The following is a 14,992-nucleotide window of genomic DNA, read 5'->3' as shown; positions in this document are numbered from 1 at the left end:
GAGATTATGCACGTGTGAATATGTGCATCTGTGCGTCTCTCAGCAGTGTTCAGCAGCAGTGTCTACTGATAGCGAATCTTTAAGTTGAACTGCTTCAAGAACCTCGCTACTGAGAAATGTCATGTAGCTTTTCAGCTGCAAAACTATTTTACTGAGAAATTCATGGGGCAGCGCTGATGACAAGTTTCTGTTTGCATCTCCGCTTGTGTGCGCAAATGCTTTCTGTACTGTGTATGCGTCTGTGAGAGAGAACGGGAGAAAGAATTTATGTATGTGATTTCCATACATAAAAAAGGTGGAAAACATGGAAATAGTTTGTCATTTTTTTACCCTATTGTTTGTTATATTTATTTGCTCAATGTCTTCTGGTGTTGTTATTTTACTGTTAATTTTTGATAGCCCATAGTATAACAAAAAATATTATATATCTCTTCATTGTGTTTGGGCCCCCCTGCATGTGCCTAGAATGCCTATGCGTAAATCCGGACCTGGATTTGTTGCTGTTGGAGATGAATAGCCTTAGTGTCTAAACTGCTTTGCAGAACTAACATCTTTCTCCTGTGTTGAAAATTCCCAGCGGTGATGTCATCTGAAGAGAAAATGTCAATGATCAATCAGAAAGAAATCTATCTAATAAACAGTTAAACATAAACATAATGGTGCTGTCTAAGGCTTAAACCTAGGGTAGATTTGAACAAACCTGCAACCACCCAGAACCCTAGTAACTCCTAGCCAACGCTTTAAACACTGGTTTCTTCTTAATAACTGCCCAAAAACCTTAAAAACCTCCTAACAGTCACCCAGAACACCCTAGTAACCTAGAAGTTGCTTACAATAGAAGAACAAATTTAACTGTATTTTAAGATTTACCATTCTGTGCTTTCACAAACCTCAGAATCTAAAACCGTCCTCGGCTTCAACAGGCACATCATATCCCAATATTCCACAATAGACTGGAATTCTTCTCTTCCGACACCTGCTCTTGACCTCCTCCTTTAATGACAGTAATCTACAGGATTACTGGGTGGACAACTGTCAGACGTCAAAGAAAAATACAGGGGATGGACAACAAGTGTATCTTTACAGGCCATAGACAACCATCACCATTATCTGCCACTTAATCTCTAAAAATACATTTAGTCTTTTTTATCTTGACACTTGTAGAAAAAAATTCCAAGGAAAGGTTTTCATACAAACATACAATTATTTTGACAAAAAAAAGAGATATTTTCAACAAAAAAAATTTAAGAAACAATGCAGACTACAACTACATGCTACAGTTTAACAGATTAACTAACCTATATTTTAAATTTCTAGAAGACAATGAAATGCTAGGGTGGTTGCGAGGGAAGTTGCTGTTTCTAAGATGTTCTAAATAGAGTTTAGTGCATTTCTAAGTGGTTGCTTGGGCATTTTGGGTGTCTTACTGGGCAATCAAAAAGAGCCCATACTATCTATGATATTTTAGACACAAGATAAGGCTTGGATAAATGTAAATAATTGTAAATATTTGTTTTTTTTTGCTTGCTGAATTGTTCATCCAAAAAGTTGTTCACCCTCACGTCACCCCAAATCTGCATAAATCTGCATGAGAATATTGGTAACCAAACAGCTGATGGTAGCCACTGACTTCCATAGTATGGAAAAAAAATACTTGGGAAGTCAATACTGTCAACTGTTTGGTTACCAACATTCTTCAAAATATCTTCTTTTGTGTTCAACAGAAAAAGAAACCCATACATATTTCGAACAACATGAAGGTGAGTTAATGATGACTTTGTGGGTGACCTAAAGGTATTCAGGTTAGGGATTTGGTCAGTTCCCTAACATTAAGTGTAATAAATTATAATAGTGATCGTTGCTTAGTAATTTACAGTAACATATTAGATCAAATAGATTAAACCAGATCTGATGTAGATCATATAAACAACACCACAAAGACCCCCCATTATGAAATTTTGTGCACAAAGCACTGACTTTATCCTCTTTCACAAACAACTTTGTTCAAAGAAACTTGCTTTCTCAGATTAGTGTGGCCTATTTGCACCAGCTAAATACATTCCCTTGTAAATCACTGACCCGAGAAAGACGTCCCAGTGTTTGGTCTTTTGTCAAAGCCATTTCCTTAAGCTAAATGGTTCTGGTCCTCCTCTAAGCTCCCCCGAGCTCCTGAGACTGCAAACTCACAGTCGACTGCTCCTAAATTTCATTACAGGTCTGGCTGAAAATCCCCTGGCAGGAAACGAGAAGGAAATCTGAAATTTGCATGTGTTATCTAAAAGGAAAGGTTCACCAGGTTTGGCAAGATCCCCTTTGTCAGTTCTTTAACAAAGTAGGACTTGCGACTACCCTAGTAGTGAAAAATGTCCAGTATGACCAAGAAATGATTAAGACAAGTAAGTTTCAGACCATCTCTAAAGTTCAAAAGAGACAATTTCTTATTTGCTGGAAAATGGCTAGTCTTTCAGAATGGTGGTAGAATCACTCTCCATGATGAATGAAACATCCCAGGAGCACTAGGGAACGATGAAAAGAATCCAAGAGAAAGTAAAAAATAGGTGTTCATATTTCACATAGGACAAGATAAAAGCACATTTTAGGGAACAGACCGAAAGAAGAGATTGCTTCGCTTATCTTAAATCGCACCTTATCATTATGTGGTCCACAATCTTCCCCAAGTGCGCATCAAACTTGTGGCATTTTGCTGTAAGAGGCTTTAGTGCTTTTATCCTTTCCAGGAGAGGCTTGACCAAATACTGTCTGTAGAAAGCCAATAATACTGACATTTTCTGAAGGCTACTTCATGAACTGTACCATTTTTATAACCTCCAAGATAAAAGTTATAAATTAAAAAATGAGACGAAAATCTGAGCCATGTGAAACTCAGCCTGGTTACCAAGGAAACTTCGGAAAGATTTCCATGGAGATTAGATCCTTTGATATTCCAAAGAGAAGAGGGATGGGAGAGAGGGAACCATCCGAAGACACAGATCTGATGAGAAAATCCATCATTAGAGAGTTTTTTTTTTGTTTTGTTTAATCTGAGAGAGTAAAAGACAAGGAATCCCAATCAGTGCATATCATTACCGGACGAATCCAGACTTCAACATGGGCTACTCACAATAAACTACTTTGTTAATGGGGAAGCCCTGCAATTAAATTTCTCTTAACCATAGATGAAAGACAACTACCTCAAAGTTGCTTTGATTTGGAACTCAAACTAGTTTTGTTATTTTTCATGCACTAGAAAAGGTCAGATTTTAAGTAAAGGAAGGCTAGGCATGAAAGATCATGGTGACCTTACATTAGGCGCGTTTCCATTACAGATTTGCGCAAAACTTTGACGATATTTTATAAATGTCGATAAAAAAGTATTGCGAAATGACGGCATTTCCATTAACCAATGTTATGCGACTAAAACGTAACCTTTTGCCTCTCGCGATAAGTCATGGCAACGGATTTTGGCGGGATTTTGCCTATATTTATTCAAAGGAGGTTTATGCGTGTATCTTTACAGAAGCAGCAAAGAAAGCCGCTTCAGAAACGTGCGTGGCGCGGCTGAAATAAACCATAGCCTTTATAAAAACATAAACACAAGCATTGAGAGGCCGCAATCAGCTTCAGTGACCGTATCAGAGCCAAGTATTAATTGTCCAAGTATTAATAGTAGGGAAAGCCCCTTATACTGGATCGTGGCCACTTATGAAGTGTTTCTTGGAGGTTATAGTGCGTTGAAGAATGATCATATGACTTTTTACATACGCCATGTGAGCTGTAAATGCGAAAAAGCCGTTTCCATTGAAGTTTTATGAATTAATCCTTTTTCGCATTGCCTGAAAAACCACCTCATGTGAGCGTAAAAACTTTTTTGCGATATATGGGCGTTTTTGCGAAATTGACGCGTTTCCATTAGGCGTATTTTCAATTCGCAATTTCAATTTGCGCAATTTGAAGTGTAATGGAAACGCGCCTATTGACAAAACAAAGTTGAGAATCTTAGATTCAACTTACACAAACACAAATGTTTTTCTTAAACAAGTAGTAGGCTTTGAAGTAAAAGACATCAAAGACATTACTTAAAAAAATAAAATAAAAAAGAAACAGAGGTGACATATTGTAATTGTGGACGTTAATCAGCATGTCTGGATAATTGTTGAAAATAAATCAATATCTATCTATTCATCCTTTAAAGTGGACTGTTGCAGTTTCTAAATAATGTTTTGTTTACTACCTGAAAACAATTATGGTTTCTTTCCTCATTATCTCTGAGGCAAGAAACAAACCGGATGTTATTATTTACACTACTGTTCAAAAGTTAGGTGTCAGTATGATTTTTTTTAAAAATGTTTTTGTAAGATGTCTTTTATGCTCACCAAGGCTGCATTTATTTAATAAAAATACAGTTAAACTGCAATGTTGTAATATATTATTACAATTTTAAATAACTATTTTCTATTTTAATATTTGTTAAATGTCTTCAGTGTCACATGATCCTTCAGAAATCATTCTAAAATGTTTAATTAATCCTGATACATCTTTTCACAGGAATCTTTGATAAATATAAAGTTTGAATAGAAATCTTTTGTAACATTATAAATGTTTTTTCAGTCACTTTTGATTATTACTTAAATTAAATGCATTCTTGCTCACTTCAAACTTTGTGCCAAGTCAATAGTAGTTGCTAAGATTGCAATTTTTTAGAATATGCAGTCTAATACAGTATAGAATGCAATAATGTGTAAAAAAATAGGATGTTTCAGGCCTAATATGCAACAAATAAAAAAGTGCATGTGCAATACTACTACTTTTGTGGATGGTGGTTGGGAACACCAGGAGGATCACAAAATCCTCTCAGATCTTCAAAATGGATGTACAGGAATCCAGTCACCACTATTGAGGTGTGATTGATCCAGCTGGGATTTAGCTAAAGGAAACCAGAGGGGGAAAGTGCAAAACCGATAAACACAGAGGGAAGAAAAGATGCAACCAGACTATACGACAAGCTGAGAACCGCTAGTTCATTTTCACCTCATGGGTCAGAATGCTGTTTCATTTACACCTCGATGACCACACACACACATTCCCACCTACACACACTCCTCCAGCCACAGTTTGACCGTCTCCAGCATGCTGCCTCGACACATATCAGCCAGCTTGCTTCATCTTTTCTCACCTCATACACACAGAGACCAAAAAACACTCATTTGCATTAAATAATTCAGCTAATCAAAATCCTTGACTCCCTGTATGGTTTGCTCCATATTAGCAGCATCTACTTCCACAGTCATTGCAGATGTTACAAACACAAATCCTCTTTAATTCAGGGTTGATCATGTGTCCTGCAAAAGCTGATGGGAGACTACTGGTCTTATGCCTTGAGTGTCTTTGGTCCTGAATTATAACACTTCTTTCAGCTTGACTGACACGCGCACACACACACACACACACACACACACACACACACACAGACACACACACACACACACACACACACTGTAAAAATTAGAATAACAAGGGCTCTGATAAAAACTATTTAAATGCTTTTAAATGATTTTATCGGCAAACCGGTTTTGAAAATGACCAGTACCAATAACCATAAAAATGTATAAAAATAATCAGTCAACCCCTATTGAAAATAATAATAAATGTTTCTTGAGCAGCAAACCAGCATATTAGAATGATTTTGAAGGGTCATGTGGCACTGATTCTAGAGTAATAATGACAAAAATTCAGCTTTGCATCTATTAAAATAGAAAGCTACGTTTCTAAAATAGAAAAGAAAGTTATTTTAAATTTAATATTTCACAATATTAACATTTTACTGTATTTTTGATCAAAAATGATTAATTCAGTCTTGGTGGGCATAAGAGACTTGCCAAACCCAAACTTAATGGTATTATTTTAAATATCAATCTAAATACTATGGCACATGAATATGGTAATTATTGAGTTTCATGGTACAACCACAGTACTCTTCTGGGTGAAAAGCCCACCTGTCTGATTTAAATCTACATTGCTCTGGAGTAATGAGTGTTAATGATTCAGCAAGGAATATAAGGTGACAGAGGAGACAAACTAATGAATATTTCATGACACAGGGGGAACAGCTGAGCCACGGGAGGTGTCAGCTGGAAAAAATAACAGAACACAAACAAACGATTCAAAGCACACATTAGGAATAAGTGTCACTGTCTGCACCTGGAAGCAAACTATAAAAATACACTACTCTCATAATGTGTGTGTGTGTTTGTGTGTGCTACCATCTTCTCAGCCACATCTGAGAGTCTAGTCATAGGTCACAAACAGCTTTGGCTCGGATCAGGAAGGCCATATGGTTGAGTGGGCAGTAGACCGTCTAGAGAGGGAAACACACAAACACTGGCAGCGGTAAAGGCCAGCAATGTCAATACACACAGAACACATACACACCTAATATCCAGTCAACCTTTCAGGTTTTCCATGTATCCGTCTGTGCCCTTTACTAGTAGCAATGATCTTGGCTGAGGCCTGCAGGGTGCCCAAAAATGCCCTCAAGTCCAACAGATGTGCAGCGGCCTCTGCGGATGCTGAGGGCACCTCTAACAATCATGCGAACAGTTTCCATTCAGTGCAACTCAACAGACACTGTCAGCAGTGGCAGCTGGTGGAAAATTCTCACCGTATCCAACTATTTTAGCATAGCTACTTCCCAGTATGACTTAAGGAAAAATATAAATACTTGAAATATTTTAAATAGAAGTTCAAGATTAGGTTTAAGGATGTTTCTCACAAAACTATATTTTCTGCAAGGATTTTTCAAGATAAATTTTAAAAAATTTAAGTTTCATAATTCACAATTTATGTATAAAGTGCAACAGCAAAAACTGTGAGGAAAAAATAAATGTCATGTTTGTTTAGAGCATTTTCCATAACTACAAGTTAAGCTGCACTACCAAACAGGACCACACGGAGATGCCAACAGAGTACTATACCAGCTGCCTTAACCTGAGTGTATATAAATGTTTACGGATCCATTCAGAATTATTAAACAGAGCAAAACACAAATTAAAAAAGTAAATAAAAACATTCTGAATTTGTTGAATGTGGTGATCTGAAGGCAGCTCAACATGACCAGTGAACAGTTCGTCAGAGTGAGTGTTGATGCCCATATGTATATAAACACCACTGACCATTATAAACTCCAATTAAAAAACACTTCTTCAGCGAGTGTCCATTATAAAACAGACATGCGACCATACTGAAATGTGCTCGTGAAAAAATCTATCAAAGAACGCAAATACACGGTCTGTTTGTTTGCACATTAATAATAACGGACTCGCGCGTGTCTAATAATGTATGACTCCTGTATGTCACTGTAATTGTCTTTACCTCCATTACAGTCATCTTCCATCAAAACTTTACTGGTGAGATACTGGTTTGCTTTATACAGCCCATACAGACTAGTCCTGACTTCAGCTTAAAGATAATTAATAGAGGTATGTTTGTTCCCACCAATCACTGCACAAGTTAAGGTTGCGTATGATGATGAAAGCATGTTAGTGCTAGCCCTCCCAGAACTCATAGAGATTGCACTCCAGTCCCTGCAGTTCGAAAAAAAAACAAATCTTTGTATGGAAGTCTATGAGAACACTCGGGGCGATTCTCGGCCGGAGTGAAATCGCCCAAAAAGAGGTAGCACTCCACAACGTGACTTGACGCTGATTAGACTATATATCCAGAGGCAGAACAAACAGTGAACAGTGAAAACTAGCGTAACACTTTGGTTTAATGTGATAGAAAAAAAAAACTCCCTTTCACACTTTGGTGGTGTGTTGCCCTATCGCCCTAATGAAGAAATGCCCATACTGTTTACTCAGACAAAATAGGGATAGTGTAGGAAATTCTGATTAATTATAAATGATATATTAATCATAAAGTCCTTCTGTAAATTTATATGAGTATGATGCTAAAATCCAATTAATTTCATGCAAGAAAATTGGGAGGGCTCATTTCAGACCAGTGGTTCTCAATCTTTTTTCTCTAGTATTTCTGCTGTAAGTGATTTTTAACACGAGTATTTAAAAGAAGTGTATGTGTGTGTCTGTATATATATATATATATATATATACAGTGGTGTGAAAAAGTGTTGGCCCCCTTCCTGATTTGCATGTTTGTCACACTTTAATGTTTCAGATCTTCAAATTAATTTAAATATTAGTCAAAGATTACACAAGTAAACACAACATGCCGTTTTTAAATGAATGTTTTTATTATTAAGGGAAAACAAAATCCAAAACTACATGGCCCTGTGTGAAGAAGTGTTTGCCCCCCTGTTAAAACTGTGGTTTATCACACCTGAGTTCAATTAGGCCTGGCCTGATTACTGCCACACCTGTTCACAATCAAGAAATCTCTTAAATAGGACCTGCCTGACAAAGTGAAGTAGACCAAAAGATCCTCAAAAGCTAGACATCATGCCGAGATCCAAAGAAATTCAGAAACAAATGAGAACGAAAGTAATTGAGATCTATCAGTCTGGAAAAGGTTTTCTAAAGCTTTCTAAAGCTTTGGGACTCCAGCGAACCACAGTGAAGCCATTATTCACAAATGGCAAAAACATGGAACAGTGGAGAACCTTCCCAGGAGTGGCCGGCTGACCAAAATTACCCCAAGAGCACAGCGACGACTCATTCTAGAGGTCACAAAAGACCCAACAACAACATCCAAAGAACTGCAGGCCTCACTTGCCTCAGTGTTCATGACTCCACCATAAGAAAGGGACTGGGCAAAAATGGTCTACATGGCAGAGTTCCAAGACGAAAACCGCTGCTGAGCAAAAAGAACATAAAGGCTCATCTCAGTTTTGCAGGTAAAATAAACATATATAATTTGTGCAAATAAATAAATAAAACTTATCAAAAACTACGATTTCAAGTCATCATTGAAGATCTATTCTGACTGAAAAAGCTTCAAAGCCTTTGATTGATTGGTTAATGGTTTTTAAATCTATACAGTGTAAAATTAACTTACAGATTGTGGCAATTTTAATATAGCAGTAGACTTCAATTTCGATTAAGTACAATGGCTTTAAGGCTTTCAATTATGCTGCTGACCAACTGTGTTCAGGTTTATTTTTAGAAACACATTAAGTGGATATCCTTCAATAAGACGATCAAACGGCACTTAAAGCAGTAATTCCCCTCTAGCAAAATGGGTTTTTAATAAAACTTGCCTATCTATGCAGTAGAAAGTCTGAATCTTTTTTAAATTGGTCCTGCATAGATATTTGGGTGCAGGTAACATGAAGAAAGAGTACCCTAGTAAAAAAGTAGTATATTTAAAATACATTTAGGCCTATTACAAATATAATTCAAATCTATTAACATATTTACTAACATATCACTGGAGACTTACTGATATGAAATTATAATTCAACTTTATTTGGAGTACTTGTGCACAGTTCTTAATATTAAGCCTAAAATGTGTTTTAATGTCACTATTGATGAGGATTGTGTGATCTTTGAATAATATTGGGTCTTTAAATGCAAGATATTGAAAGTGTACCTAATGTATACTTGCAATAGCACCACTTTAGCACAATCATATATACTTTAGTATCTTTAGTTGGACTTCAGCACTACTTCCACACAATTAAAGTGCATTAAGTACAAATTAGTTAGGGTTAGGGTTTCAATTTAGCAGACTTTAAGTATACCATGTATACTGAAAATACAATTGCAGGCTATTTTTATTAAGTACATAAATATATAAATGTATTTGTAGCATACTTAGCATGAACTAAATGTATATATTTAACATGAAAATATATATTTATTTTTCACTAGGGTACACATTGTTCATTTACATATTATGTCAGTAGCATAACAATACAGTTGAAAGTTGGTTGAAAATCCCCAAAGTCACACTAATGGTTCTCTTTTTTGCCCGAAGCATTATAAACCAAAAAAGTCTGCAAAAAATACATTTATGTCATTTATTAAGGGGGAATTTCAGAGAAGAACAGACTAGACAAGTAGCTTGTGTAAAATTCATCACGCGTTCTGCTAATATGACACCCTTTCACCTGAAATACCAAACAGCTAATTAAGAAACCAGGCAACTGAGACTGTGAAAACACACAGCGTGACATCCGCTTGTCGATTCTATCTAAACTAGACGCCAATAAAATACCCTGAATGAGAATTTAATCTTAATTAAACTTTTCCTTGTAGATGTTCACATTTTGTGCATCTTTGTGTGGATTGAGGAAAGGCTACACAAAATATGATGCACCTCTCCTGCAGTGTGACAATAGGAGATTATCAAACATAGAGCATTTTTATGAGCAAACAGCAGGAAGGTTTGGTTCATGTTGTCAAACTTGTCATCCTTCTCCAATAATCTTTAGAGGGAGCTTTTGAGCTAAAATGTCAGTGTGGCATTTGGAAGAGCATTTCTCCTGGTCCAAGAAGTTCATGGCCACTTTGGTTGTTTGATTGTGGACTTTCAGCTTAATGCTGCAGGATGGAGAGAGGAGATAGAGAAAGACCAAGAGAGGTGGACACAGCTAGATAGACATACATTTGTGGTACATTGTGAACAATATCAAAATTCTGATCAGAGCAAACGTATTTGACATTCCACGTGCTGATGTACTGACTGTCAGATAGATACTGCAATACATATTCCAAATGACAAGGCAGACAGCTGCCCACACGATAAAGAATTTAGAGCAGTTTGAGGTCTGAGTACATGACAACCTACCAATCAAGCAAGAAACTGCAAATGACATTATGTGCAACACTCTGTGTATTGTGGTTTTCAATTAAGTCTTTTTTCCCCAAAAGTTGTCTTTAATTATAACATTTTGATTTGATTTTACTCACCTCACATATTTAAAAAGACAAGTACACTTTAGTATACTTCTTTAAAATGAGCACTGAAAAATATACTTTAAAAGAATATAGTGCAAACTGAATGTAATGTTTTCAGACCTGCCTACCCTCCAAGAACTGTATACATCCAGAGCGAGGAAAAGGGCTCAAAAAATCACTCTGGATCCATCACATCCAAGCCATCTCCTTTTTGAACTTTTGCCATCTGGTCGGCGTTACAGAGCACCGAATACCAGGACAGCCAGGCACAAGAACAGTTTCTTTCCCCAGGCAATCTACCTCATGAACAGTTAATGTTCTCCCATTGTGCAATTAAAGTACAGTATGTGCAATAACCTTATACTTATTTATTACCCTAAACCCTAGTACATCCCTACAACTTATTTTATTTTATTCTATTCCTATTCCATCTATAGCACACCTGTACATGCAATTTATTCTTTTTTTGTGGTTTATATTTATGCATGTGTATTTTATTCACATCTCATTTTTATTATCTGTGTGTTGTTGTTGTCTCCGTGTACTGGAAGCTTGTGACACTATAACAAATTCCTTATATGTGCAAACATACTTGGCAATAAAGCTCTTTCTGATTCTGATGTTTTCAGACACTTAATTGCATGTTAATGGCCATTAAATGAAAATGCATTATAGTTTAAATGTATAGTAAATGCAAATAGCTTAACTTTAAAGTGCTTTTTTGACCCACTTAACACTTAAGAAATTACTCATAATTACTTAATTTTTCTTTGAAATATGGTTAAAGCTTACAGCCGAATGTACTGACAAGCACGTATGATTAATAAGATAGCCTACTTGTCATATCTATGGAAATGTTCTATGTTGTGTGTGTGTGTGTGTATATATATATATATAAAATGTAATATATATTTTAATTTAATACATTTTAATATATAAACTTTAAATGTAATATCATATAAAACACTATAGTTCCTTTATTAATTAGTATTATGTTATCTACAAGTACAGTTTTTTTTTAAACAAATAAACTTTAAAGATTTGAAGCTTATTACTAGTGCACATTTAATACAATTAAGAGCACTGTACACAAGGTTTTTTCACAAGGGCACCCATATGATGTTCTTAACTTGTATGAGTTCTTTCTTCTGTAGAAGACAAAAGAAGATAAGTTTCTGATGAAGTTTCTGGTCCCCATAGACTTCCACTTTATAGCGAGAAAAAAAATCTATAAAAGTCAATGGTGACCAGACACTGTTTGGTTACCCATTCTTTTGTGTTCAACTGAAGAAAGAAATTCATACAGATCTAAAACAACTTGAGGGTGAGTAAATTATGTCAATTGTTTTATTTTTGGGTGAACTATTCCTTTAAATCATTTGAGGCAAGTACAGTATGTAATGACTTAACACAGTTCAGGTGTAATTTTGGCTCATGTTGCAACAGTTGTTCTAGTTAGTTGAATGTCACTTGTGTACTGGATTTTCAAATCGTGCCACAGATTCTCTAACTGGTTTGGGAACACGGCTCTGACTGACAGTCACCATGCATCCAGTGTAAATAATGAACTTTCCCCCCATTTTCTAGGTTCTCTTGCAAAATCTTCCTGGATATTTCAACATTTGTTTTTCCTTCTGTTTTAACAAGATACACAGTCCCTGATAATGAAAAGCCACCCCGTAGCATGATGCTAACTCCACCATATTTCACAGTAAGTAAAGTGTTTTCTGAAGTGTTAGATTTGCACCACACACATTTTTTTGGCTAAAGGATTTTGGCTGGTCTGGCAACAAAATATTCCCTACACTGCAACTGGGTCACTATTATACCATTTGCCATTTCCTGATCATTTAAAACAGCATCAGTTATGCATTTATTTTCTTTTTTTTTCTTGATTTTGACCGTTTGTAACTTGAATAATGACATCTTAATTAGAAGAGATAAATCTAGAATATGCTGTTGTTACTTTAAACATTCCCATTAGGGAGTATAACTGGAACGAGCCAATTTAACGGCAACTGTGTCCTCATTATGGCTTCGGCAACACTATGACAAAAAAACAAACAACAGTTCATCAATTTAGAAGAACATTTTGAACATGAAGTCTAATAATTAATTATGAATTTTAGTGCTTATGACTAAAACTGTCCCAGAAAACAAAACATCAACACTGAATTTTAAATTGAATAAATAAAAAAAATAAAGCATAATGAGTGATTTATACCAAAGCCTAAACTTTTTGGAGGCAATGCAGTGTATACTGACAAAAATTACAAAACTTCATCTTCAAAACTGGACTTAATACCAAAGATTTTAGATTTGATCTCGGTCGATGAACTACAGCTGTGTATCGAGAAGAAATCAAATTGCAGGACTGAGGTTAGGAAAGACCAAGGCGTAATGAGCATGTAGTGTTATCTTAGCAAAGGGAACCTGAACCTGCAGGATCAATACAGACCAACAGGAGAACAGGGAAGCAAGCGAGGGTCTAAAAACGATGTTGTTTCTCCTGTGTGCTCACGTAAGAGAGAATGGAGGGCTAAGACTGACCAAATATTGATCCCATTCATTTCAATCATCTCCAGACACTTTCTGCCATCTCTTGCCCTTCCTGTCTTTGATGAGGACCGCTGAGGTTCTGCGTGACATGTGTGAGTTATATGGGGCCGTTGTTGATGTGAAAGCTCATTCTCTATGCTGTCAGGATGTCTGTGATGATTTTCAGAAGTGCTAAACTCAGGTTAGCTTATCAGAAACAGTTGGTAATGGCTTGTCTGAGTCAATGAGATCAAATGACAATATGAGCTTGAATTGACATTTAACAACCACATAGTCTAGTTATACCATCTGTGGTGAGTTCCCTTTCAGTCGGTCACTCAGAGACGAGTCACGTCGGTGACCGACGAATTGGGATCTTGTTTAGAGAGACCAATCCACTTCGAGTGTAAACTAAACGAGCCAATGCGATGATTGCATCCAGCTGCCGCTGATCACAGCGTGAGCATAAAAAGGCAGCCGGTGCAACACATATCAGCTTTTCACTTCGGAGCCAAGCAACAACATCGTTCTGCTTCTACTAAACTGCTTAGTGTCTAGCGCGCTCGGGAGCTTTTTGTTTTGGCAGACAGTGCTTCAGCGGTGGTTGTTCCTGTGTCGAGTGGGTTGTGCACTTCAGGTTGCACTACCCCCTGTTGTGCTGCAAACGGCCGTTTCCCCTGTGCGTCTCAGCACGTAAAAGAGCATTTCCCTAAAAGAGTACAATAAGCGGGTGCATCTTTGTAAAGACGACGGATCGTCTTTTTAAAGATGCCGTTTCACCCATGCGTTTCTGGATGCGGTAGTAACCTGGCGCCGGGTGATGGTCACGATCGCTGCCTCACGTGTCTGGGAATTAAACACGCTGAGGTGGCGTTCGCGGATGAGTCATGTTCCCATTGCGGGAAGATGACCATCTCGAAGCTGCGGGCCTTTAGCTTATACGGCCTGTGGAGAAGCTGCCTCCGCCTTACATGCTACAGCGTTACTGCAGGTTCATCAGGCCAAGGCACTGAGGGACCTGCACGAGGGTGGTCATGATCCGGAAGTTCTGAAAGAGCTCTGAACCGCTACTGACCTCGCGCTCCGAGCGACGAAGTGCCCGCTCAGGTTGCGAGCTCACTCTACTAGGAGTGTTGCATCCTCCTGGGTGCTGGCTCGTGGCGCCTCGCTGACAGATATTTGTAGAGCTGCAGGCTGGGCGACCCCCAACACGTTCGCAAGATTCTATAGCCTTCGTGTGGAGTCGGTATCCTCCTGTGTTCTCACCTCAAACGGGTAGAGGCGCTGAGAGGCCCCGGTTTAGTGTCGGCTTGCTAAAACTGCTCCAGTGTCCATACTGTAGGCCCTGTCGAGTTCCTCCGTCCCCTCGGCAGCCAAACGTGGCAGATACGTATGTAACCCTCGTTCCCCGAAGGAGGGAACGGAGACGTCCCGTCGCCACGGCTGCTGTACCACCGCTGAGCGGCCGGGTCACCGGCTCGGCTACTCAGCGAAAACCTGGTATGCATTGCACCGGCTACCTTTTTATGCTCACGTTGTGATCAGCGGCAGCTGGATGCAATCATCGCATGCCAATGTGCATTGGCTCGTTTAGTTTTAAA

General features: G+C 37.7%; 1 protein-coding gene across 1 annotated transcript in view; it reads right to left on the bottom strand.

Moving 5' to 3' along the window:
- Window positions 1–10,441: 10,441 nt before the first annotated feature.
- Window positions 10,442–14,992, bottom strand: part of LOC107577761 (testis-expressed sequence 264 protein-like) — a 30,513-nt gene continuing 25,962 nt past the window's right edge. The window contains exon 3 of the mRNA XM_016263830.1: window positions 10,442–10,496. Coding sequence (XP_016119316.1) covers window positions 10,491–10,496 — 6 coding nt within the window. The 3' untranslated portion in view covers window positions 10,442–10,490. The remainder of the gene's footprint in view (window positions 10,497–14,992) is intronic.

Source organism: Sinocyclocheilus grahami, unplaced genomic scaffold (assembly GCF_001515645.1).
Source record: "Sinocyclocheilus grahami isolate Dianchi unplaced genomic scaffold, SAMN03320097.WGS_v1.1 scaffold3.1, whole genome shotgun sequence".
Classification (NCBI taxonomy): domain Eukaryota; kingdom Metazoa; phylum Chordata; class Actinopteri; order Cypriniformes; family Cyprinidae; genus Sinocyclocheilus; species Sinocyclocheilus grahami.
Note: the sequence above shows the minus strand (reverse complement) of the source record. Positions and strands in the feature narration are given on the sequence as shown.